General features: G+C 38.5%; 11 protein-coding genes across 11 annotated transcripts; 5 read left to right on the top strand and 6 right to left on the bottom strand. All coding sequences in view use genetic code 12, as the record gives it.

Moving 5' to 3' along the window:
• Positions 1-118: 118 nt before the first annotated feature.
• KGF56_001027 (uncharacterized protein) lies at positions 119-1,159 on the bottom strand (the record flags this gene model as incomplete). The annotated part of the gene is made up of 1 exon (XM_049322106.1): positions 119-1,159. One exon carries the CDS (start codon positions 1,157-1,159, stop codon positions 119-121), a length of 1,041 nt encoding a protein of 346 aa, XP_049181930.1.
• A 97-nt stretch (positions 1,160-1,256) lies between these two features.
• APN1 (DNA-(apurinic or apyrimidinic site) lyase) lies at positions 1,257-2,845 on the top strand (the record flags this gene model as incomplete). The annotated part of the gene is made up of 2 exons (XM_049322105.1): positions 1,257-1,342; positions 1,693-2,845. The coding sequence occupies 2 exons, from the start codon at positions 1,257-1,259 to the stop codon at positions 2,843-2,845; spliced, it is 1,239 nt and encodes a 412-aa protein (XP_049181929.1).
• Positions 2,846-3,019: 174 nt separating this feature from the next.
• KGF56_001025 (FG-nucleoporin) lies at positions 3,020-6,274 on the top strand (the record flags this gene model as incomplete). The annotated part of the gene is made up of 1 exon (XM_049322104.1): positions 3,020-6,274. One exon carries the CDS (start codon positions 3,020-3,022, stop codon positions 6,272-6,274), a length of 3,255 nt encoding a protein of 1,084 aa, XP_049181928.1.
• Positions 6,275-6,667: 393 nt separating this feature from the next.
• On the top strand, positions 6,668-7,900 carry GLG2 (Glg2p; the record flags this gene model as incomplete). Its single annotated transcript, XM_049322103.1, has 1 exon — positions 6,668-7,900. The coding sequence occupies one exon, from the start codon at positions 6,668-6,670 to the stop codon at positions 7,898-7,900; it is 1,233 nt and encodes a 410-aa protein (XP_049181927.1).
• A 1,182-nt stretch (positions 7,901-9,082) lies between these two features.
• On the bottom strand, positions 9,083-10,000 carry KGF56_001023 (uncharacterized protein; the record flags this gene model as incomplete). The annotated part of the gene is made up of 1 exon (XM_049322102.1): positions 9,083-10,000. The coding sequence occupies one exon, from the start codon at positions 9,998-10,000 to the stop codon at positions 9,083-9,085; it is 918 nt and encodes a 305-aa protein (XP_049181926.1).
• Positions 10,001-11,197: 1,197 nt separating this feature from the next.
• Positions 11,198-13,501, bottom strand: SNF5 (Snf5p; the record flags this gene model as incomplete). The annotated part of the gene is made up of 1 exon (XM_049322101.1): positions 11,198-13,501. One exon carries the CDS (start codon positions 13,499-13,501, stop codon positions 11,198-11,200), a length of 2,304 nt encoding a protein of 767 aa, XP_049181925.1.
• Positions 13,502-13,823: 322 nt separating this feature from the next.
• POL1 (DNA-directed DNA polymerase alpha catalytic subunit) lies at positions 13,824-18,311 on the bottom strand (the record flags this gene model as incomplete). The annotated part of the gene is made up of 1 exon (XM_049322100.1): positions 13,824-18,311. One exon carries the CDS (start codon positions 18,309-18,311, stop codon positions 13,824-13,826), a length of 4,488 nt encoding a protein of 1,495 aa, XP_049181924.1.
• Positions 18,312-18,784: 473 nt separating this feature from the next.
• On the bottom strand, positions 18,785-19,804 carry KGF56_001020 (uncharacterized protein; the record flags this gene model as incomplete). The annotated part of the gene is made up of 1 exon (XM_049322099.1): positions 18,785-19,804. The coding sequence occupies one exon, from the start codon at positions 19,802-19,804 to the stop codon at positions 18,785-18,787; it is 1,020 nt and encodes a 339-aa protein (XP_049181923.1).
• Positions 19,805-20,411: 607 nt separating this feature from the next.
• Positions 20,412-21,302, top strand: VAM3 (SNAP receptor; the record flags this gene model as incomplete). The annotated part of the gene is made up of 1 exon (XM_049322097.1): positions 20,412-21,302. The coding sequence occupies one exon, from the start codon at positions 20,412-20,414 to the stop codon at positions 21,300-21,302; it is 891 nt and encodes a 296-aa protein (XP_049181922.1).
• A 79-nt stretch (positions 21,303-21,381) lies between these two features.
• On the bottom strand, positions 21,382-21,857 carry KGF56_001018 (uncharacterized protein; the record flags this gene model as incomplete). Its single annotated transcript, XM_049322096.1, has 2 exons — positions 21,382-21,767; positions 21,845-21,857. 2 exons carry the CDS (start codon positions 21,855-21,857, stop codon positions 21,382-21,384), a joined length of 399 nt encoding a protein of 132 aa, XP_049181921.1.
• A 929-nt stretch (positions 21,858-22,786) lies between these two features.
• KGF56_001017 (uncharacterized protein) lies at positions 22,787-25,075 on the top strand (the record flags this gene model as incomplete). Its single annotated transcript, XM_049322095.1, has 1 exon — positions 22,787-25,075. One exon carries the CDS (start codon positions 22,787-22,789, stop codon positions 25,073-25,075), a length of 2,289 nt encoding a protein of 762 aa, XP_049181920.1.
• Between the last annotated feature and the right edge of the window lie 29 nt (positions 25,076-25,104).

Here is a 25,104-nt window from a genome sequence, read left to right as displayed (position 1 = left end):
TCAAATATCCACACCTCTTGGAGAAAAATGTAATCCATTACATTTAAATACAAATAAATATAAATATAATCTATAGTCAACCACCTGATACTGATACTACTCCTTCTACTACTACCTCTTACTCATCCTCTATAAAGTCTTGTTCCTCTTCTTTGTTAATTATCAAAAAGCCAATGGTCACAATTGCTGCTCCAAAAACGTAAATGAAATTTATTTGAAAACCTTTAAATACCCAATCCCCAATCAATGCCAACGGAATGGTCATTGATAAACCAACAGTAACGGTTAAAGGACTTGTCAAAAGTACGGCGTTACACCAACAGAAATCACTTATAAAAGTAATAGCAGCATTTGAAACTAATAACTGAGCCATTGATGAACTTTGAGGCAATGAAAATTTTTCAACTCCAGTGAAATGTAAAATGATTAGTATTGGCCAAAACCCAAGCAAACAAACTAGTCCCACGAATCCAAAGAACAAATGCGTATTAAGATTTTTTTCCTTATGTGAATTGGGAATTGTTATCTTGAACTTTAAAAGAATAGTGTAAATACCATATATGACAGCGCCAATAATTGCAAGAAGGTTTCCCCAAAGTATCAAAAGAATCGAAGTATTTTGCCCATTATTGGGATTATCCTCAGCTGTGTCTACCTTGGTGACGATTAAGACCCCAGCAAAACTAAGCAATATCCCTACAATTTTATTTTGGTTAATCTGCTCAATTGAGACTAAATAGCCAATTATCAAAGTGAAAAATGATGATGTCGACGACAAAATGGTTTGTGAAGCAACAGAAGTGTATGATAAAGAAGCATTCGTTACCAAATTGGCAGAAAACCAAAGAATAATAAACTGAAGTGATAATCTGAAAGTTTCGTATATGTTGACATTATCAACACTATCTTCATCTCCATCCTCTTTCGCCAACTCTTCACAGTTTAACCTGGTGCTTGGTGGTGGTGGTGGTGGTGACGGTGACGGTGACGGGGACGACAGCAGCTCCGCTTCCTCTCGTACCTCTTGAGACAGTTCCATTTCTGTAAGATTGTCATCTGACCCATATCGAATCCTAGATAAACTCTCCTCGTCCTTCTGTGGTATTCGACTATACCTCCAATCTTTACTCAATGTGTTCAAAAATTGTTTCAACGACATTTTATTCAACTTGAGATACGGTATTATATAGAAACTGAAGCAGCTTGTATTTATCCACGTTATGAAAAAGGGTTTTCTGTATTTATCATCCTCAACCATGGCATTCACTAGGAAACTAGATAATACCCAAAATAGTACTACGGCTGCTAGATTAATTAAGCCAAGGACCCATTTCTGCCTCGAGTGAAGTGTCGTATCTGGTACAAAAAATGCATGTAAATACCGAAGTAAGTTTAGTCTCATATTCGTAAGCAAAGACATTTGTTGGTGAAGGAGTAAATGGAAGGATTCCCCAATAAAACTGTGGATCTTCAATGTCAAATTTTTTAACTTGTGATACGCTACCTCTTTGCTTATCACCAAAATTTTTCAACGGGGGGGGGGCATCGCTTAAATAAATGTCAAAAAAGCTGGAGAGCGGGTTTCATTAAAAGCGATGCCGCCAAAAGTGTATGTAAAGTCACACAGTTACGCATTCTTTGCAAGCTCTGTTGAACCCTCTTTGCAAGCTCTGCTAACCCTCTCTTCCATAGACCAAAAGTAAAAGTTGAAAAACCATTTAAATATGAACGAAATTTAACCACGAAATTCAAATTTGGCGCACATGTTGGGATGGCAGGAGGTATTTATAACTCTGTAACAAATGCCAGAAATATTGGAGCCAATAGTTTTGCCTTGTTTCTAAAATCGCCCAGAAAATGGGTATCGCCAGAGTATAAATCAGAAGATGTTAAGAAATTTCATCATCTATGTTCTGTACATGGGTATAATCCTAGGACAGACATTTTACCACATGGGTCGTATATGATCAATTTGGGCAATCCAGATTCGGAAAAAGAAGAAAAAGCATACAATTCATTTTTAGATGACTTGAAAAGATGCGAGATGTTGAATATTGGGTTGTACAATTTTCATCCCGGGTCAAGTTTGGATGGAGACCATAAGGAAGCTTTGGTAAGATTAGCTAAGAACATAAACAGGGCCATAAATGAGACCAAGTTTGTTAAGATTGTAATTGAAAATATGGCGGGACACGGCAATCTTATCGGTTCAAACTTGCAAGATATAAAGGATGTTATCAATATGATAGTTGACAAATCACGCGTTGGCGTTTGTTTAGATACGTGTCATTCCTTTGCCGCTGGGTACGATATTACAGATTCTGCCAAATTGACCGAATTCATTAAACTATTTGACGATTTGATTGGACCAGAATACCTTAGTGCAATACATTTGAACGACTCAAAGGCGCCCCTTGGTGCTAATAGAGATTTACATCAAAAATTGGGCTTGGGTTATTTAGGTTTGGAAGTGTTTCGCGCTATTGCCAATTGCGAGAGATTACAAGGTATACCAATAGTTTTGGAAACACCTATAAATACTGGTGAAGACGATGAAGTATACGGAGAGGAGATCAAATTATTGGAATGGCTCGAAGGTAGGCTGGCAGAGGATTCTGAATATACCATAAAAAGAAAACAACTTTCACAATTGGGGGAAAAAGAAAGAGAGGAACAATTGAAAAAGTTTGAAACTAAACAAGAAAAGGGTACCTTGAAGAAGAAGAAAAACAACAACAACGACAACAACAACAAAAGGAAAAAAACAATTGCTGTTGAAGAAGAGGAGGGGGGGAAATCCGAAACAATAACCCCGGTCAAGAAAAGGAAAGTGAATCCAAGGTAAAAAGGCATCATCAATTAAAACGGATATCAATTAATGTCTTTTTCCTCACTGTAAATTTTCATTTATTTTTTTTTTTTTTTTTTTTTCACTTCGATCTCTTCAAGCAAAAAAAAAAAAACACCAGTAGATATATACATTTGTGAATCTCAAGACCCAATCCATCTTTGATCATTCATGTTTGGAAGTACATCTTCAGGGTTCGGCAGGTTTGGTAGTAGCTCTACAAACACTGGTACTCCTTTCGGAAGCGGTGGCACGAGCTCAACTAATGCTACAACGGCATCTCCCTTTGGAAGTAGTAATACCAATACAGGAGGAGGTATATTTGGAAGTACCACAACCAATCAGCCATCAGCCTTTGGCTCGGGAACTAGTGCATTTGGTTCGGGAAACGCAAATACAACGCAGCCGTTTGGTAGTAGTACTGCTACTAACACTGGTGGTGGCCTTTTTGGATCTAATACAAGTTCGTCGCCCTTTGGTCAACAACAACAACAACTGCTGCTGCTGCAACAGCAACCATCAATTTTTGGAAGTACCAATACAGGCACCGGTACCTCAGCTTTTGGCTCAAGCGGAGGAGGGCTATTTGGACCAAAGCCAACAACAACAACAGCAACCTCATCTGCATTTGGAGGCTTTGGATCATCTGCTAACAATGCTAATACAACATCATCGCCATTTGGCCAATCCACAACAAATGCGTTTGGAAGTATTGCCGTAGACCCCAACGTCAATAATGGTACTGCCGTGAAACCATTTACTCCATACACTGAAAAGGATTCTGCCAATATGAATAATGTTTTCCAGAATATTTGTTGTATGCTGGAGTATAAGAATTTTTCATTTGAAGAGTTGAGGTTGAAGGATTATGAGCAAGGTAGAAGATTTCCAAGCCAAACTGCTGGAGCTGCTGGAGCAACCGCCACTGGGTTTGGATCCACAGGCGGCTTTGGATTTGGAGCAAATACACAACAGCAATCAGGTGGTGGTGGTGGTCTTTTTGGCTCTCAAAACACGTCCACTACTCCATTTGGAACAGCGGGAAGGTCTACTTTTGGATCTGCTTTTAATAAACCAGCAAGCTCTTCTCCCTTTGGGGGTAGTGGGACAAGTAATGCATTTGGATCAACTCAGCAAGCATCACCCTTTGGCAATAATGCATTTGGAGGGGGATCATCTGCATTTGGCAGTGGTACTACAGGCGGCGGTGTGTTTGGCGCAAAACCAACTACTGGATTTGGATCAAGTACTACAGGAGGAGGCGCATTTGGTAGTGGTGCAACCGGAACTGGTGGAGGGCTATTTGGATCAGCAGCTCTGAGTGGCAATGCTTTTGGACAAAGTAACCAAAACAATGCATTTGGAGGGAACACCGGCAACTCGCCATTTGGTCAATCTACAACAAATGCATTTGGCAACACCTCCTCGCCTTTTGGTCAAAGCAACACTGGGGGTAATGTTTTTGGAAACACTAATACTAACAACGTATTTGGTTCGAGCTCAAATACCTTTGGTCAATCTACTAGCACGAACAATGCATTTGGCTCTGGTAATACTGGTAGTGGTAGTGGTGGCGGCGGTTTATTTGGTCTGCAAAATACTGCATTTGGAGCAAATAAACCAACTACCGGTTTTGGCTCAACCTCGGGGGGCTTATTTGGACAAACCCAACAAAACCAGCCACAAAGTGGTGGTGGGCTTTTTGGACAGAATCAACAAAGTCAACAAAGTGGAGGACTCTTTGGATCCAAACCTGCTGGGACGTCTTTGTTTGGACAATCTAATACAACTGGTGGTACTAGTGGTGGCTTTTTTGGTGGAGCTAACCAGCAGAATAATACTGGTGGAACTAATACTACTGTTGGTGGTAGTAGTGGTTTATTTGGCGCAAAGCCAGCATCAGGAGGATTGTTTGGTAGTCAGCAGCAGAACACTAGCGGAGGTCTTTTTGGCCAGCCGCAAAATCAACAACAACAACAACAACAACAACAACAGAGTGGTATTGGTGGTGGTGGTGGTGGTGGATTATTTGGCTCAAAACCAGCAGGAATTACTGGAGGCGGTTTATTTGGAGGACAACAGAACAATACTACAGGAGGATTGTTTGGCCAGCAGCAAAATCAACAACAAGGAGCTAGTGGCTTTGGTACTGGTGCTGGTACTGGTGCTGGTGTTTCCGGTATTGGAACTGGTACTAGTACTGGTATTGGTGGCGGACTTGGCTCCGGAGGTGGTTTATTTGGTTCAAGGCCAGCAGCAGGTGCTTCTTCTACTGGTGGCGGCTTATTTGGTAATTCTCAGCAAGCAACAAATACCGGTTCAGCGGGAGGTTTGTTTGGTAATACATCATCAAGCGGGTTATTTGGTTCAAAGCCAGCGCAAACAGGATCTGGATTATTTGGCGGCGGTAGTTCTACAACACAGCAATCCCAACCTCTGTTCCTTCAGCAAACACAGCAGCAACAAACACAACCATTGACTAATATTACTGTTCAAAATCCTTATGGAAACAACCCACTATTCCAATCGATAACAGGTCTGGCGCAAGAGCCAAAATCACAAAATCAAGTTCCCCAAGCCATTGTTGTTAGCTCTTCCGGGGGGGCAACAGCCAAAAAGTCAGTAACCTTGGGAAGCACATCTCAGCGAATAACGCCGTTATTCAAAGTAAGTGTCTTGCCAGTAAAGAGGCTCGCGGAAAAAGTACAGGATGAAGTGTTTAAGAAGAAGACCGATAATCTATTTTCGTCCATAACCGACCTGGCAATCATTACATCTGATGTTTTTAAACCCAATAACAATTTCAAAAAGTTAGTATTGGAGAAATCCAACGGGGCATTATTGCCGGAACCAGAGTCGCCAACTACAAAAGTCTCATTTGTCTTGGAAGAGAAGGAGGCATCAGGAGTTGCACCTCAAGATAAACATGAACATGCGTCTATTCATGAATCTAAACATGAGCATGATTCTGAACCCGAAGAAGCTACAAACGATGAAGGTTACTGGATGTCGCCACCCCTTTCTGTATTGAAGAAGAAAACTTTGACCGAATTAAGATCAATACCAAATTTCAAAATTGGAAGAAAAAATTATGGTAAATTGGAATTTATCGATCCAGTTGATTTGTCATCACTAGTAAATCTTGACGATATATTAGGCAACTTGGTTATTTTTGAAACAAAGTCTTGTATTGTTTACCCCGACGATGATACAAAACCAAGACCAGGTGAAGCACTTAATTTGCCAGCCGAAATTACACTAGAAGGTTGTTATCCAATAAATAAAGCTGATAAATTACCCATCTTGGATCCTAAAAGCGACGTAGTAAAACGTCATATTGAGAATTTGAAGAATATCCCAGAACTTGAATTTGTACTGTACGATCCAGAAACCGGGAACTGGAAGTTCAAAGTAACAGAAATGTGAGTAGAATAGCAAATCATAAATAGACCTTTAAGAGAAAAAGAATGATCAAAAAAAGAAAGAAAGAAGAAAAAGAAAAAGAGAGAGAGAGAGAGAGAGAGAGAGAGAGAGAGGAAGAAAGAGAAAGATGCACCTACCTTACCTTCCCCTCCTTACCCGCAAAGTTGTAGCCCCATAAAACCTCTAAAAATATGTTTACTTTTTGTTCCTGATAGTCAGCCTTTTCTTTTCGGCTAGAAAAATAATTGTGGTGATTTTTCCTTATCAGTGGATAAATTAAATTGAAAAAAAAAAAACAACAATATATTCACAGGAAAAATTCACAACAATAATAATAACAGCAAGAAGAAGAAGTTATTTATATAACGATATTTCTAGAATAGACATTATATTATCATGACAGCAGCAAAGGCATATGTGACCTTATTGGTTGGTGAATCCTACTTACCGGGAGTATTGCTTCTTGGTAGGAAGTTGCGAGAATTGAAAACTGCTTATAAATTGGCAATTTTATTGAACACCGAAACAATTTCGCAAGACTTGCAAGATTTGATAGCAACTGTTTACGACGATATAATCGCGGTAAACACTATCCATTCGCCATTGATAAAATTGAAAGAAGCATTGAATCGTCCTGAATTGTCTATTACTTACACCAAATTGTTGCTTTGGAGCTTAACACAATACGAGTCAATTGTTTATCTTGACGCCGATGTTTTACCCTTACAAAACATGGATGATATTTTTGACAAGTTTGAGATTGGTGAAGGAGAAATTGCAGCGTCTCCAGACTCAGGATGGCCAGATACCTTCAACTCTGGTGTTTTCAAGTTAAAACCAAGTAAATCTGTGTTGGATAAGTTGATTGAATTTGCAGCAAAAGGCGAGTTGCTGACTTTTGATGGTGCTGATCAAGGCTTGTTCAATGAGTTTTTCCCAAACTGGATAAGGTTGCCATATCTCTATAACGTTACTCCTAATTTTCGCCACGATTATCAATTTTTACCAGCATTTAACAGGTTTTTCAAAGATATTAAGGCTTTACACTACATTGGCGATAAAAAGCCATGGCATTTTGACGATTTGTTATCAAGTGATTTGAATAATTTTCATCAGTATTGGTGGAATGACTTTAATAAATTTTTCGATAAGAGTTTAAAACATAAGTTATTGAATTTGAGAGGAGAGGCATCTTCTCTAGAGTTCAACAAGATTGGAAACAAATGGAACGAGCCTGTGGCTAGTGAGGAAGATTCAAAATTGGCTCCTGTAACTGATCACCCAGCTATTTTCCCATGGGAGCATCGCGACAAAAGAGAAGCAACTAGAGTATTTTACCAACAAAACTTTACTTTTACTGAACCATCATCCCAATCATCATCTCAACCACAACCAGAAGGTAAGGATAAGGACGACTCTTCATTTACTGAAAAGTTAAATCAAAATCTGGAGAAATTAAAGGGCACAAAGATTTCATCGTCAACACCCAAGAATGCTCCATTGCTGAAGGAATACGGATTCGGCCAAGAGAATAAGAATTTCAATCCTGATCAATCGTTAGCCGAGGTGTCTAAATTGCCAATTAAATTTCTTTCTAAGGAAAAGGCAAAGAGAGAAACCAAAGACTAAAAAAAACAAAAAAACTACGCAAACAAGTGCCTCGATACAATTAAATATTAATAATATATAGTTAATATAGTTTATACTTAAATGTACTATTAAAAATATATTAAGATATAGCAAGAACTTTAATATAGTTCGTATAGTATAATATATAGTAAACTAGAACAATTTTGTCTGTCTCAGCCTTACCAACACAGACGAGTTTGAGGGGGGGGGAAGGTATATTGTTTATTGAACACAAAAATCTTTTGTGTAATTCTTACAAGTTGGTAACAATCGACCTTTATCTCTCTCTCTCTCTCTCTCACTCTACATATATATATATATATATATATATATGCTAAAATGATGCACTTTGCCATTCATTCATAGGTGAATTGAGCCTATGACGGGTCCCACTGCCGCTTAGAAACTAAAGAAATTGTTGTTTCTTTTTTATTTTTATATTTTATAGTACAGCAAAGCTTCATAAATGCAGAATTTTGGGTGCAAAAAAAATTACTTAATGTGCAAGTATGGGGGGGAAAAGAGAAGAAAGAGGGAAAAAAAACTAATTGTAGATAATTAGTAACTTGTTTCATCAATCTATCCTTGGCTTATTCTCTCATCTCAATATTACATTCACCCTTGTTTTTTTCTTGTTCTAATTAGAATTTCATTTCTTGAAGTACGATTTTTATTGATTTTTATGCAAATATTACTTTCCTTGATATAGGAAAGAAAGGGGGAAAGAAAAAGAAAAGGAGCTAATTAACTAAATATTTGGTTTTATTCAGAGATTTTAATTCTGTAATACTCTTGATATGCAGATACGTGCTCCCCCTTTCGTTACTACTTGTACTTGCTTTAACAAAGACTTGATGAGAGATTTGTAAGGTATAAAGAAATAAGTGAATCAGCAATAATAGTAGACTTGCCTAAAAGATTTTTTATCACGAACAAGTGCTTAATAGCCTAGTTAGTTTACGTAGTATAGTGGTCAGTACAGCTCGTTGTGGCCGAGCAGACCCAGATTCGATTTCTGGCGTAGACAATTTTTTTTTGCTTTTCAATCTTTTTTTTTTCTTTTTTTTTCTTTTTTTTTCCAACAAGCCAGCTCTACAAAACTTTTAAACTTTTACTTATCTCAAGACTCTGTATTCATATATGAGTGTGTTAGTGCACTCAGAAAGTCGTATACAACTATAATCAGGATTTTACATTCTTGGCCTGTGCCAACTTTTTCACGTTTTTAAACACTTTTCTTTGTTTGAAGAAACTCTGAATAACAAATTCAACTAACCACAATGGAAAATATCTGCTTATAAAGTGCAAAAAGTATCCGCGGTATCCACCATAAAGATTGAACTTACTCAGTTTTTTACAAACTTTTCCAACCATATCCTTGGCATATTTATCTGGGCTGTACTTGCTGTCATGTGACATTTCCCTTGTAGCGACAAAGCATTCAACAATCCCATCCACCTTGAACTTTGAATCGCCAAGCTCTTCTTCAATTTCCTGAATTGATGGGTTTCCTGATATATCCGTGTCAACACCACCAGTTATAACACTATGCACTTTGACGCCAAAGGGAGCCATTTCGCCATGTAAAGTTTGCGCATAAGCATCAATAGCAGCTTTTGTAGCACTGTATGCACTTGTCCATGCTAATGGAACGCGTGCGGCAACAGAACTGGTATAGACAATAGACCCCTTAGCATTGATTACAAATGGCGATAGCTGTTTGGTAACATTGATATGACCAATGACATTAACCTGGAAAATCCTATTCAACTTTACTTCATCAATCTCAGCCGCAGGACCGCCAATTGCAATACCAGCATTATTGTAAAGTACATCCAAATATCCCAGAGTATGTGCAAATACAAATTCTTTTAATCTCTTCAAATCATCAATATTGGTTATATCACAAGCAACTGAAATAGCTCCAAACTCCTTAACCAATGGCTCTTGCAAATGAATTACTTCCTGAGGCGAGCAGGCAATCACTTTATACCCTCTTTTACTAAACTCTTTAGTGAGCGCATACCCAATTCCTGAAGAAGCTCCTGTAATCAATGCAAATTTTGGCCGATTCTTATCACCTTGTTGAAGAACTGTCATTTTTCTCTCTCTCTCTCTCTCTCTATTTTTTTTTCTTTTCCCCACTATGTAAGAGATCAAATATGACTATTACTACTAATAATACCACCAAATACTTTTTCTAAAGGTTGTTAGGTTTCAGTGAAATTTTCAAAGAGAATTCTTTGATGGTTTTATATATGCGCATGTGTATTTCTCACAAGGACTCTTGCTCTATTGTGGGGTAAATGTTGAATATTTTTTTGTGTTCTCGCCAGCTTGCAGGTATAGGCAAGAGTATTTTTTGTAAAAAATAAAATAAAAAAATGTCAAAAGAAAAGACAGCTATAGAAGAATAAAAGCGTTGAACAAGTTTATCATATTCTAAACACCGTCTATCCTCGAGCGTTTCTCGACAGGCTCGATTATTGCTCGCAATGTTAACTTAAAACACCCACCACCCTCTTGTTTTTTTTTTCGATTTTTATGGTTTTTTTGATTAACTCGATTATTTTTTTCCCTCGTTATCTTATTTCCTTCAACAATTTTATCTCCTTCAACTATTTTTTTTTTCCGTTGTTATCTATTTCCTTCATCAATATTTTTTGTTGGTAACAACAGTGTTATACATATGATTATTTGAAGAGATCTTAATTTCAAGTTAATTTCATATCGAGAAAAGCGAGATAGTGGAGAAACGCTTCGTAGAAACTATATCGCTTTGCTTGATAGTGGAGAAACGCTTTGTAGACACTATATCGCTTCGCTCGATAGTGGAGAAACGCTTTGTAGACACTATATCGCTTCGCTCGATAGTGGAGAAACGCTTTGTAGACACTATATCGCTTTGCTCGATAGTTTAGAATAAGCAAATACCTTGGTTTCTGTATACCTCGATACTACTATACAGAAGAAGGTAATAGAGTAACGGAAATAAAAATGATACTGCCAAATCTTTATTTGATTATTTCTAATTTAACTATTGCAGCATCTACTATATGTAGAGTATCGTATTATAATTTTGTTTTTAAAAGTTAATTGCAATCCTTCTACCGCTTTATATCAAATAGATGTAAAATATTTAGCACACAAAAACAATTACTCACAATATAATAACCTATGTAGTGTAGATATTGCAAAGGATGGACAAACTGACCCATTTCACATCACCGATTGATGACACATTGAGACTAAACAAAATAATACTGCTAAAAATAGGCAATGAGTTATATACCACTTTTACTCTGGCAATCTGATTGTAACGTAAAACGTCCCTTCTAACGGATCATGTTTGTACTCCACCAAATCATTGACAACACGTTCTGGTGTGGGTGGTCTATAGTTTGGATTCTTTACTTGTGACTTGTTGACAAAAACATCATTGTATTCGTAAATATCAGGAACTCCTAAATCAACGGCACCAGGTAGAATACTAGATGGTGCTGGTGTCCTGAATGTTTTAGGAATATCTGACAAGTCTAGCACGGTATTGCCTCTTCCCATGTGTGCTGCTGTTCTTCTAGACGATGCAAAACCTCTCGAGCTACCGCTACCGCTACCCCTATCTGTCGACAAACCAAAGCTGCTGCCACTACCTGCACTGAAACCAATCATTTGTGCATCTTCGTTAAAGTTATGTCTTCTTTTTCTCCGACTCTCTCTCTCCAACTCTTTATCCATTCTTTCCACTTCCAATTCCGTCAATTTGATCAATTGCGGACTGAAATCAGAAACGTTCAACGGGTTCCTTAAAATCGAAAAAAAATCGTCCATCACTTGATAGTCTTTGGAAACTAATCGTAAAGCAGGGAGAAGATGGTTCCTGATACCATCATCTGTGATTGGAGTTCCGTCGTAATTATAGCCTGCTATATTCAACGCTTTTAAGTACATTTGAGTTTGCTCTCGTATGCAATGCGCTATTGCTGTTGTGAACTCTCCAGGCAAATACAATTCATCACACATGCAGCTGGCAAACTCCTCGGGATCTCCTTCACTTGAGTTTAGTATATCCCATTCAAATTGATCAGTCAACTGAGTGTTGTTGATAATAATGTCAATTTTGATAGGAATGCGGATTTCGCCTGTTGTTTTAGGCGGTTTTTGCTGGTAATCGGCAATTTGCTCCTTAATACTAGACAAGATTGTTTGGTAATGAACGTTTGGTATGAATTTATAATCTTCTAGCAACTGATTAGTGAAATCTTCAACAGTTAGCACCAGCTCATTCAAATCCCACAAAAATGTATCTCTTAGCTTAAATTGGTCTCTCTCTTGATCAAATTCAAGTCTAATGGGCACGTAGTTTTTAACAAGTTTGTCTTGGACCATTATGCGCTCATTAATCATTCGATCTGTATAGTCTCTCGGTGGCAAAATCAACTTCGTGCTTGTGTTGGTTATACCATTCCCGTACCCTTGATAACCTTCTCCCCAAATGCTATTGTTCATTTGATTCTTTGTGCTCAACAGAATCGAGTTCATTCGAAGTTGTTTGATCTGGTTGTAATATTGCAAATCTTTTGCTAATGACTCCATTTCCATCTTGTTTTCATGCACTTGTCTAGAGTGGTCAGCTAAAAACATGGCATCTTTTTGTATTATAGACTCGTAAATTTTCGTATCTAAGGGAACTTCTTTTCCTTCGCGTTTTAGTTTATCCGACCATTCGTGACAACTGGCTAGCTGCTTCATTGGAATTTTACTCAATAGCTCCTGTGGAGGAGGCATAGTTGGGTTAGGTGGTTGCTGCGGGTACAGACTAAATTGAGCTTGCGCAGTGGGCCCCATTGTCTGAATGGGAACTACCTGTGCACCTCCAGTGATCGATGCGCCATTGATACCTCCCTGTATTATTGCTCCTCCTCCTCCTCCTCCTCCTCCTACCAGTATGTTTCCTTGCACGTTTGCTCCCATATTAGGGCTTGCTCCAGTACCACCCATAGGGATCGAAGGCATTCTGCTACTAGAAATTTTATTATTCATAGGCAATACACCTGGAATACTCATATTTTGCGCAGCCATAGGTTGGGTCTGAGGTGTCATTTGATTAGGTACGCCTCGTCTGTATGCCGCAGCTGCAGCTTCCTGTTGTTGTTGTTGTTGTTGTTGTTGTTGTTGTTGTTGTTGTTGCCGCTGCTGCTGTAAAGACTGCTGTTGCGCTTGTTGCATCATCTGTTGCTGCTGATTTATCATCATCTGCTGATGCCTAAGAGCCTGCTCTCGAGTCACTTGTACCGAAGGATCTTGTTGAGGAGTTTTATTAATCTGTTGACGTAGTTGTCCTTGGCCAATAGCTTGAGGCAGCTGCAGTTGCTGCATGTTCCCCATCATGCCTTTTCCTTGCAGTTGCTGCAGTAATGCCTCCTGACTTTGCCTGTACTGTTTTATCATCTCCTGGAATTGTGGGTGATTTTTCATTGCTTGCAATTGTTGTGGGTTTAAAGATGCCAACAATTGCGGAGTGAGGACTGGTATCCCTCCAATCCTTCCCTGAGGTTGGGGTTGCTGCTGCTGCTGCGGTACCTGCAGAGGATTACCCATGGGTCCGGGCGAGGCAAACGATTGTTGATTACTATTCATCCTCCTTACTGATGGGCCATTTATTGGGGGGTTGTAGTGAAAATTTAAGTTTTGATGTTTTTTTTTTTTTTTTTTTTTTTTTTCTTTTTCTCCCAAGCAGATAGAGCTTAGACGCAAAGAGGGATACCAGAATAAACAGAGTAGAACAGAGGAGGAAGGCAATAATCCCAAGTAATGTTGACGTGTTCTACAGTCAGTCCGACCAACGTCTATGTGTACTTTTTTGTAACAAGATTTCAAATTCGTTGTAATTGTTCAAAAATTGTTTTTTTTTTCTTTTCTATTAGACAGTCATGAAGTCAAATATAGAGCCCATGTTCACGTATCGACGTCCACACTCTCCAAGGTACTTCTGAACAACTTCTTGACAACAAGAAAACATATCTCTGTTCTGCTCGGCCAAAGCTTCTACTTGCCCCGAAGCTAGAGCGTCTTCTTTACGAGCTTTTTCCAGAGTCTCTTCCAAAGCATCTTTTATTGGCCTTAATTTGCCTTGCTTTGTTTTCTCCACATCGAATATCGACAAAAAGTACATCAACTGATTGTATAAGGCCTTATCAGAGTATCTGTACCTCATGACTCCTCTACAATCCAAACCTTTACCTGAGGCACCAATACATCTTTTTCCATAAACCGAAATCTGTCTTGTAGTTATTCCACATGATGCATCATCACAAATCAACCAGCCTGCATAATATAATGAAATGTGCTTTCGAATGGTATATTCTAGCTGAGCTGTTAGTTTTATAAGGGGAAAAGTAAAGTCACATCTTCCGCATGTAATTCCATTAAAGGTCACTTTGTAATCCTTGGATAATTGTATACCACCAAATCGAAAATGATGACCACATTTACAGTGCAATACCATGTAGCTCGATTGTCGGAATTTCTCCGTGTCGGATAACTTTGACTCCATTGGCATAAGATCGTCCAAGGAGTCTCCATTCTTCACTTTCATTATATACCGTTTGGTGTCAATTCCTAAAGACGATGCTACACGCATCATATCAACAGATTCAATTTTGTCCAACAATCTCTCAACTGGAGCAAATATCTGCTTTTCAAGATAGTACACAGGGTCTGGCTTCAATTCAATGTTTTTTACGCCTAGCATATCTTGTATGGATCTTGCCCTTTCAGCAACTGATGAGTTGTCATTGTCGTCAACAGGGGCAGTGATAACGTAAGCAATCACACTACCAGCTTTAATCACTTTACCTTGTTCTTTCAACTTCAATGCCACCTGCACTTGTGGCATATTTTTTCCATTGGGATAATTGGCGGGATCCTTCGATAACTTGGTGTTGATCTTGTACTTTATCAGAGGAATCTCATTTGCAAGAATCTTGTCCCTCATTTCTTCCAAATATTTGTACACTTCAGATAATGCCTCCTCGGGATCAGTGTCAGACAATATTTTCATCAAAACAAATGTGGAAATCTCTTTTGAAAGCTGACAATACTCACGTCTTCTCATATCCAACCCTTTCACCTCCAATGTGACAACCTCCTCACCATTCGCTTTGTTTATCGATGCATTCATAGCTGCATACTTTTTCTTTGCATGCAATAATAATCTTTTGAATACATTATCAATATCGATTTCCAACAATCTGTACCTTTCATTAACTTTTACTTTAAATTCCTCACCAATCTTAACAGCATCTTTAAGGTTATCGGCACCTGTGTCAATCATCACGGAATCCGTATCACCATAAACGACTCTTAAGCTGCTCAACTCTGCCAATTGCCTAGTATCCATCAAAATTTCCCTTCCTTTGTTGGTAACTAACATAGCCAACGGTTTCGCATAAAACCTTGAATTGACATACCCCAAACAACCGTACATAGAATTAGCAGTTAATTTAAGAGCCTGTTGCTTAATATCGTATTGAGCTTTTTGGAATGGAGTATTCTTTGGATCTTTTAAAAGCTTTTTAACTTCACGACGACGGGAAACTAGTGTGTTCAATAGTTTGGGCAATACTCCGGTATTTGTATCATTATCGGGTAGAATTGGCAAGTCTCTGTCTTCATCGTGAGTGATGTTGAATCGGTCTCTATCAACCGTTGTAAAACATATGTTGTACTCTTGAATAATACTGGGATACAATGAGTTGAAATCCATAACCAAAACATAGTTTTTATGCAAACCCTTTTCTGGTTCAAAAACTAAACCACCCTGGTACTTTGGCTTTTTATTTGATGTTGATGTTTGCACATCCTCACCAACACTTTCCAACTTGGCCTGCTGTTGAAATGAAGTATTCTTGTGTGACGCATCCTCTTTATCTGGCACAATATAGTTGTTCTTTTTGAACTCATGCAATAAAATATATTCATTTCTACCAGCTCTTGTTCCACTTAATGTATGTGACCAGGCATTACCTGCAATGTTGGTCAACTGTTTTGACAAAGAAAGAATTTGAATTGCAAATGCTATTTCACTAGTCATCTTTGCGTTGATCTCATTCTCCTTCAATGCCAAGAGTAACAATGTTGCATCATCAGCAAATTTGGAATTTTGAAAGTTTATCTCCATTGAATCGTGCTTTTTATTACAAACGACATCGTACATTTCGGCTAAATCCCAAGATTGACATTTCGTGGTGAGCGATTGGCCCATTTCATTAGCAATGTCGCATAGTAATCTCCCTTGAAAAACTTCTCTAATAAGCAAGTTGTTGTTGTAACTGGAGTTGTTGCTGTTACTATTGTTTTTATTGATCAAATGTGGCCACTGTTTCCTATTTCTTCTTCCAAAGGCTGACCAAGTCATCACTTGATTATCATGCATTCTGTGCACCAACACATCGAGCGAAATATTCTCCAAACGATGACCAATAAAGACATCTGGATCTAGCATTTTGACCTTGGCAGCTACAGCGTTCAACAATACCTTCTCGTTGGGACACATCCTTAATTGGAAATTTTCCTTTTGAGCAAGTTGGGAAACTCCGGGAGGAAACGAAATTGATCCAACTGGTCTAACAAGCGTGAGTATATCATTCGGTTTCAATCCCTCTGGAATTGGTGCGTCTTGAGGCAAATCGAAATATGTTGCCAACGAAACTGACACCACTTCTTGTTTGTTACGTTTCGGATTCATCACTGTTTGCACTGAGATAGATGTACATGTCAAATTAGGTGCTGAAGGGGCATTGTCAACAACAACTGATATTTTATTTGGCAGACTAACTGAAACTTCCACTTGACAATGTGACGAATTCTGTATTGCATTAAAGTCACCACCTTGTATCTCAAGCCAACTTGGACCCATAACATTCCTCTGTGTCACAAACGACTCAAACATATTAGTATTGGTACCAAAAACATGTCGAAAAGTTTCGCCTTCCGTGTCTGCAGGTAGAACCTTTTTGTTGGTTGCTGTATTGAAGGGTAATAGTACTTTTAAATATTCGGCTTCCTTAGGTATATGAGCCAATTCGAATGCATATTTCTTTGTTTCTGATTTTGCTTTAAATGCCTCTAGCCTATAATGTTGCATAAAGAAAGGGGTGATTTCCTCAAGAACGTCATCTGTTGTAACAGTTGTTGATGTATCTTCTTCACCATCAACTAGCCTATGTTTCCTTGGCAAGATGAACAATTCACGGCAAATGCCATTAACTTGTACAACACCAGATACCAACTTATTTTCCTTTGTTCTTATCTTACCGAATAACAAAAGGGAATTGTCCACCTCTGCATAATCCATCCAAAACATCTTGAACAGACTAGAGTCGCCGTCAATCTCATCTTGGTCAATTTTCTCTGTATGATTTGCAAAAGATGTGTGTGTAGTTGCCGCACCAGGCTTTAGTGAGTCAATTTCAACCTTGACAGATGATACAGTTGCTTCGCTATTGGCTTTTTTCACGGCAGAGGCTCTAGGTCTTCTAGTGATAATGACTTCGTCGTCGTCTTCTTCTTCTTCTTCTTCTTTTTCTTTTTCCTCTTCTTCTTCCTGCTTCTTCAAATCACCTGCCTCCTCATACTGATTTGCTGGTTTCTCAATATCAATTTCTGAACAAAGTTTACTTGGCGATGACGTAGAGTTAATGCCCATGCTTTCCGGTTTCTCCAGCATCGATTTAATTGGCGAGGAAGGTTGGTCGAAATCATCGAAATCTACGGTATAATCTGATGATGCATTGAATGGCCCGACAGCATTAGTACTACGCTTTTCTTTCGATACAGTTGAAAATGCAAAAAAGCTATTATTTTTCTTATTCCTTTTGTTGTTCTTATTTTTGTTTTCAGGATTGATACTGCTTGAAAAGGTATTCAGTATGTTTGACTTTTTCTGAGAGGGCTTAACGTCATGAAACCCATCGAGAATATCATCAATGTTTGTATCAACTCTTTTATTTTGGTTAGAGTCAACCCCACTAGAAGGTTTGAAAAAATTATTAATTTGGGCAGTCTTTGCAATCTTTACCGGTTTCTTACCATCTTTAGTATTCTTTCTCCTCTTTTTCGATGATGAAATATCGTCTTCTTCTTCATCAGAATAATACTTTGGTCTCGATGTGTCGTCTTCCCATTCGTCAGCCCCATTGTCAACGTATCCTTCTCCATTATCGTTAACAACAAAATCATCATTCATCAACTGGTTCCTCTTATGTTCTCTAAAAGTTTCTTCGTCTACCTCATCGTATATTTGGTTCAATTTCAAATCTTCATCCAGATCAAAAACGACATTTCCTCCAAGTCGCCTAGCTTCTTTCAATTGTCTTAGCTTCTCTCGTCTAGCTTCTCTCGACAGCATTACAAATCCTTATACAAGTGGAGGAAAAAAAGAAAATAAAAATGAAAAGCTATTGGTAAAAGTGTTACTTCAAACAAAAACAACAAAAGAAAAAAAGAAAAAAGGGCGTTTTAATAAAAAGATATATAAAGATCACTGGTTATTACTTGAACATTAAAAAAAAAAGAGTTGATGATACGCGTTTTTCGTGAACATACAATTTACATCAAAACCCACCCAGACGCGTTTCACACATGAAGTGGACAAAAATATAGAAACCTCAATAATTTGGGCATAGATATAAAAAGCCAACATTGCAATAATATGAAAAGTAGTAGTTGGTAGTAATTAGTGGTGGTGGTGGTAGTCATTGGTAATGGTAGCGGTGATGGGGTTGGGGGTTGGAAATGTACATAGAGATAGAGAGATATGGTGGTGTAGATGGAGATGGATGTGTTGATGATGATGATGATGATTTTTTTTTTTCTCCTCCTTTACTTATCACCAAGTAATTTTTTCGGTATCAAACCTCTTACAACTCTATCTTTAATGATACCGCCAAATTCGCGGAGAATTTGAGGATTACCCAATAATTGTTTAATCAAATCCCATATGAAATTAGCCTGTTTAAGAGATGAAATAAGATCCATCAAGTTGAAAGCGTGAGACTGCAAAATAGAAACCAAAAAATGAGCATTTGCTTCAACCAATTCGGGAGAAGTCAACAAATGAGTAATCACGGCAATAGCCAATCCAGATTCTCTTAGGGAGATAAACAATTGATCCAAAAGGACACTTTCCCTTTTGCTAAGGGAAATAGCAGAAGCAGGTGCAGAAGCAGCAGGTGCAGAAGCAGCAGGTGCAGAAGCAGGTGCAAAAGCAGGAGCACCATTCTTGGATTCAATACTGCTTTCAGCAAAGCTCAGTTGATAATCTTCTCGTTTGTTAAACAAATTAAAGTTCAAATCACTTTGACTTATGACTTCCCTGGTAATATTGATCAAGCCCGGTAAAATATCGGGATCTTCCAATCCCAAGGCCAATGTATCCAAAGCCAAGCCTGAAGTTTCCAAGGCATTCAATAAATCAGTCAAACTAATCAACCTCAATCTTATAATCCAAATTGTTGTATTTATTGCAATTTCCAAAAATTCTGGCCTTAAAAGAACAAAGTCAATCACCATAATAGCCAAGCCAGAGTCATTTAAATAAGTCAAAATCGTATCCAATATCGGGAAATCAGATCTTCTAGTCAAATGAGCAAAATTAGATCCAAACTTGTTTCCTTGTACATAACTGGGGACATGATGATGCGCATTAAAATCCTGCAATGCTAATACCAATGAGTCAAGCTTTTCGGTGGATGCACTCGAGTCTAAAGCAAGGTTGGAGGTGAGATTAGTTGCCAAAGTGGCAGCAGTAGCGGCTGCGGCTGCGGCTGCAGCATCAGCAGGCGTTGCCTGTGCAGCATTCAACAAAACACTCAAGTAAAAGAAATTGTTTACTACTCTCATCAAGGTTGATATGGTACAAAAGTTACAAATCTACACCCATTACCAAAGATTAACTGCCTTATATACTTTTCCACCACCATCTCCCAACACCATCACTACCACCTCCTTTTCCTTCTTAGCCTCTTCTCCCTTTCTCTCTGGATAAGTTTCCCCAATTTTGATTTTGGGAAACTCGATGCAATGGAAGTTATAACTTCAAATGCAAAAAGAAAGAAAGAAAGAAAGAAAGAAAGAAAAAAAAAAAAAAAACCTTCTACGTGAGGAATAATTTTGAAATGGCAAGTCCTAAACCAGTACTGTCATATGCATGACTGAAACTAGGGAAATAAGCGTCAAGTTGTTATCAATTGGAAGGTGTACATCAGGAGTTCGAGATCTACTTATTGTTGCCCTATCTTGTGGTTTTCAAGAAGTACTAAATCTTCGCCTTTCCATATAGTTAAGCGCGCGCGCGCTGTGCGCTCCTGCACTTTTTGTCTTCAAGATATTGAGATACGATTTAACCAGCACCGTTTTCCAAAAAGCACAGTTGTGTATATCCTAAAATACAGGTTTCCTTAGATTACTATAGCTTTTGGATCTGTTACTAAATACGGTAATTGAGAAGATGTCGTTTGCTAATATTGATCTCGAGGCTCAGAAACAGCCATTAGTGAAAAAATCGCCAGTTACAAACTACCATTCTACAGCCTCCCCCACTAAAGATGACGCAACTGAAGGCACAGAGACATTGGAAATGATAATACAAAAGACTTCCGAGCAGCTACAACACTTTAACCAGTTGATTTCCCAGTTTGACTCTCAGCGCAGACAACTTGGATCGAAGCGAGATTCGATTCAGCTTCGAAACAATATTGACGCCTTAGTCGAAGATATATCGCTGCTCTACACAGCAATACAGTCATTGATGTCTAATTTATCCTTGTTGATCAACAGGTCAACAAATGCAAATCTTGCTAATAGCAGTGTCGTCAAGGTGTCGAGCCGGCAAACTATTATGAAGGAAAGACTTAATAGTGAGTTTCACAATCTAGACAAGAAATTTCGACACCTCGTTACAGTGTATAAGGAAAGGAAAGATATGATAATTTTGAATGAAAGGGAACCAGCAAAAGAAGAATCAGATGAGCAGCACCAGATGCAAAAACAGACACAAATGGAACAAGAAGTAGAGGATCCTGATTTGGTTGAACAAACAGAGTTACAGTATCACTTGTTGCTCACCGAGGAGAGAAATAGGGAGATTGAACAAGTATCAGAGGGTATAATGGAGGTGAATGCAATTTTCAAAGATCTCAATCAGCTTCTTCATAGTCAAGGTGATCAAATTAACAGTATTGAGGATAACATCTTGCAATTGCATGGACACACACAACAAGCTGAAAGAGAATTGCACAAGGCTCATGAATATGGAAAGAAAAAGGGTAAATGGTCATGTATACTACTTATAGCAATGACCGTTTTCCTTCTAGTTGTAGTTCTCATTGTAATAAGCTAACAAAAGCCAAAAAAAACAAACAAACAAACAAACAAACAAAACAAAGTAAATGCACACACACTCTCTACTTAACAACACACTAATCCAAACTGACTACACTTGTAGCAGCACTGTTATCGTTGTCTTCCTCTTCCTCTTCCTCTTCTTCTCCTTCCATGTCTGTGTCTATCTCCAGAAAATCTGTAGTATCTGGAGTAGAAACGTTTTCGTAGTCACTCTCTCCATCCCTCAAATTTGACCCGGTAGCTCTTGCTTCAGAAAGCTCAAAATCATCGATATCATCAGCATATATCACTTGCGAGTTTTTGATTTTGACCTTATCCAACCTCTGTCGACAATAGTCTGCACTTTTGGTAAATATCGTTTCTGCTGCTTGTAAAATAGCCTCTTGGTTATTTGCCACCGCCATGCCTGCACCAACAGCAGCGCCTATTGCAACAGCAATTTTCACTGAAAATGGAATAGCTTGATAAGACAAACAAAAAAAAAAAAGAAGGGTTAGATAAGCTGGATTTGTAATAAATAGAGACAATTTAACGTACTGAAAAACGGCATATTTATCAAGACTTTCTTACTCCTACTATTATTTGCTCTCTGTAGGAAATGAAATAAATAGGTATTGAATAAATAAGAGCTCCTATGGGAGGAGGAGGAGGAGGAGGAGGAGGAGAAGGAAGAAGTTTTAAAAGATAAAATTGTCACACTGAAATAAAAAGGGATAAGTCTTTATGTCGCGAACATAATATATTAAACGACACTAGGTGACACTATCGAGAAACACTATCGAGCAGAGCGAGATAGTGTTGTGATAAGCTACTAAGTGTTGCTCAATAATGTTGTAACAAGCTACAAAGTGTTGCTCCACTATTGAGCAGCACTATCTCGCTCTGCTCGATAGTGTTGTAGCAAGCTACTAAGTGTCGCTCAATAATGTTGTAACAAGCTACCCAGTGTTGCTCCACTATCTCGCTCTGCTCGATAAGTACTGAATGATTCTATATAAAGCTAGTTTGCGCTTGAGCTCTATGTATAAGAGATAAGCTAATAGCCAATGAAACAAGATTGTTTCTATCTATAATTCATGAAACTCTATCGAGCGAAGCGAGATAGTGTCGATAGTGTCAATAGTGTTGTTGAGGTAGAGAGTGTGATAGAAAGTAAGCACTTTGACCATTTCTAATGAGGGTCAGTATCTTTTATTCTCTATAATTCGCGCGATAAGGATCTTGATATCAAAAGGTCCACTGGTTAGTATGTCAATGACACTATCGACACTATCTCGCTCTGCTCGATAGTGTCCATAGCATGGCTACAAAGGGCTGCTCCACTATCTCGCTTCGCTCGATAGTGAATTCTTCCTCCTCAAGTTTTTTTTTCATTCCTTTTTTTCTTCTTCTTAGTTTCCGTTGTAGTTGTAGTTGTTGTAGTTGTAATTGTCTATTGAAGTTGAACCTCGTTGCATTGAGGTTTTCTTCACCCCAGTTATGTCATTTCATCCGCAGGTTAGTGATTCCTTTGATAACACATTAACTACTGGGTCGCTACGAAGTACAAAGACAGGGTCTTGGATAAACCAAGAGAAGATCCGCGAAGTTAAAAGATTCAATGATTTTAGAACAATAGACTGGGTAGAGGACGAACTTGATGAGCAGAAACAACGATTTCTAAAAGTCAAGCGAATCTCAAGTAAGGGAAGCAATTTCAAGGATAAAGTAATATCACAGGTACTCAATTGGCTTGTGCTAGCGGCAATGGGAATTATTATAGGTTTAATTGCAGGAATCTTGAACATAGTAACATCCTTTCTTGCGAGTATAAGAGTAGGACATTGTAAAGAGACTTTCTACTTGAACGAATCCTTTTGCTGCTGGGGCGAGAATAACGAACATTGTGAAAAATGGCAGAGCTGGTCCCGTTTTGAAGTCTTGAATTATTTCATGTTTGTTGTTTTATCACTCACAATGTCATTAGTAGCCGCCAAGTTGGTCAAGTTTTACGCTCCGTTTGCCGCTGGTTCAGGTATATCTGAAATCAAGTGCATCATATCGGGGTTCGTTATGGATGGCTTTCTAGGATGGAAGACACTTTTGATCAAAAGTATTGGATTGCCCTTGGCAATTGGCTCTGGTTTAAGTTTGGGCAAAGAAGGGCCGAGTGTTCACTATGCAGTATGTGTCGGTAACTCAATTGCCAAGTTGGTAGCAAAGTATCGAAAATCAGCTTCAAAAGGTCGGGAGTTTTTGACAGCAACTGCTGCCGCCGGCGTAGCTGTTGCATTTGGTTCGCCTATAGGCGGTGTATTGTTTGCTACTGAGGAAATGTCCTCTGTGTTTTACTTGTCCACGTTGTGGAAATCGTATTTTTGCTCCTTGGTTGCAGTTACAACATTGGCGACAATGAACCCTTTTAGAACAGGCCAATTGGTGTTATTTGAGGTAACGTATGATACAAACTGGCATTATTTTGAGATTCCAGTATACATTGTTTTGGGAATCTTTGGAGGGGTGTATGGAATAGTAGTGTCGAAATTGAATATTCGAGTGGTTGCTTTTCGAAAGAGATTTCTTGCAAACTGGGCAGTACAAGAGGTTTTTCTATTGACTTTGCTCACTGCAAGTTTCTCGTATTTCAACCAGTTTTTGCGGTTGGATATGACAGAGTGTATGCAGATTTTGTTTCACGAATGTGATGCAAATTTCAACAATCCTATTTGTGACCCAGAGCAAAGAAAAGCTGGCATTTTCGTATCCTTGCTATTTGCAACAGTAGCAAGGATGGGTCTAACAATAGTCACGTACGGTTGCAAGGTACCTGCTGGAATTTTTGTACCATCAATGGCAACTGGTGCGACATTTGGAAGAGCATTGGGCATCTTGGTGGACTATATATATCGCCGATATCCAGAGTTCTTTTTGTTTTCGGCATGCCGCGATGAAGAAAAATGTGTAATACCGGGAATCTATGCCTTTTTAGGAGCTGCTGCTGGATTGTGCGGGATAACAGATTTGACAGTAACTGTTGTGATTATTATGTTTGAGTTAACAGGAGCGGTTCGTTATATTATTCCAACAATGATTGTAGTTGCAATCACAAAAAGTATTAATGACAAATGGGGGAAGGGGGGCATTGCTGATCAGATGATTCAATTCAATGGGTTACCGTTGATTGACGCAAAAGAGGAATTTACATTTGGTACAGATGTGACATCGGCTATGTCTACCGTGGTTGTTGCTTTTTCAAGTGACGCAAACAATGTATTGACCGTGGGCCAGTTGAGAAAGATTTTGACAAAAACCGATTATCGTGGTTTCCCAATTATTCTTTCTGGAAACAACCCCAAATTGTATGGTCACATTTCGCGATACGAACTAGAGCACATTCTTTCTCAACACAGAGACATAAATGAAGAGTCCTTGTGCAACTTCAATAAGAAGGAAAGCGGTTTCGTAAACAGACTAGATTTCAGTGGTTTGGTCAATACGTCACCGTTAACAATAAGTTCTAGCACTTGCTTGGAATACGTTTTGGACATGTTTGTAAAACTAGGTCCAAGGTACATTTTGGTTGAGCAAGATGGTTTTTTGATTGGTATCATTACAAGAAAAGATATTCTACGATACGAATACTCAATGCATGCGACCGATGATGCTCAACAACAGCGGCAAGATGAACAAGATGCAAAAGTTTGGGAGTTTATCAATTTGACCATTGTATCAATGAAGAAGAATTTGGGTAAACTTTTATTCAATGACCCTACTAGGTATCTAGTTTAAAGAAACAGAAAGGGAAAGGGAAAAAAAAA

The sequence above is a fragment of the Candida oxycetoniae genome (genome assembly GCF_023343755.2).
Source record: "Candida oxycetoniae strain CBS 10844 chromosome Unknown scaffold4, whole genome shotgun sequence".
Classification (NCBI taxonomy): domain Eukaryota; kingdom Fungi; phylum Ascomycota; class Pichiomycetes; order Serinales; family Debaryomycetaceae; genus Lodderomyces; species Lodderomyces oxycetoniae.
Note: the sequence above shows the minus strand (reverse complement) of the source record. Positions and strands in the feature narration are given on the sequence as shown.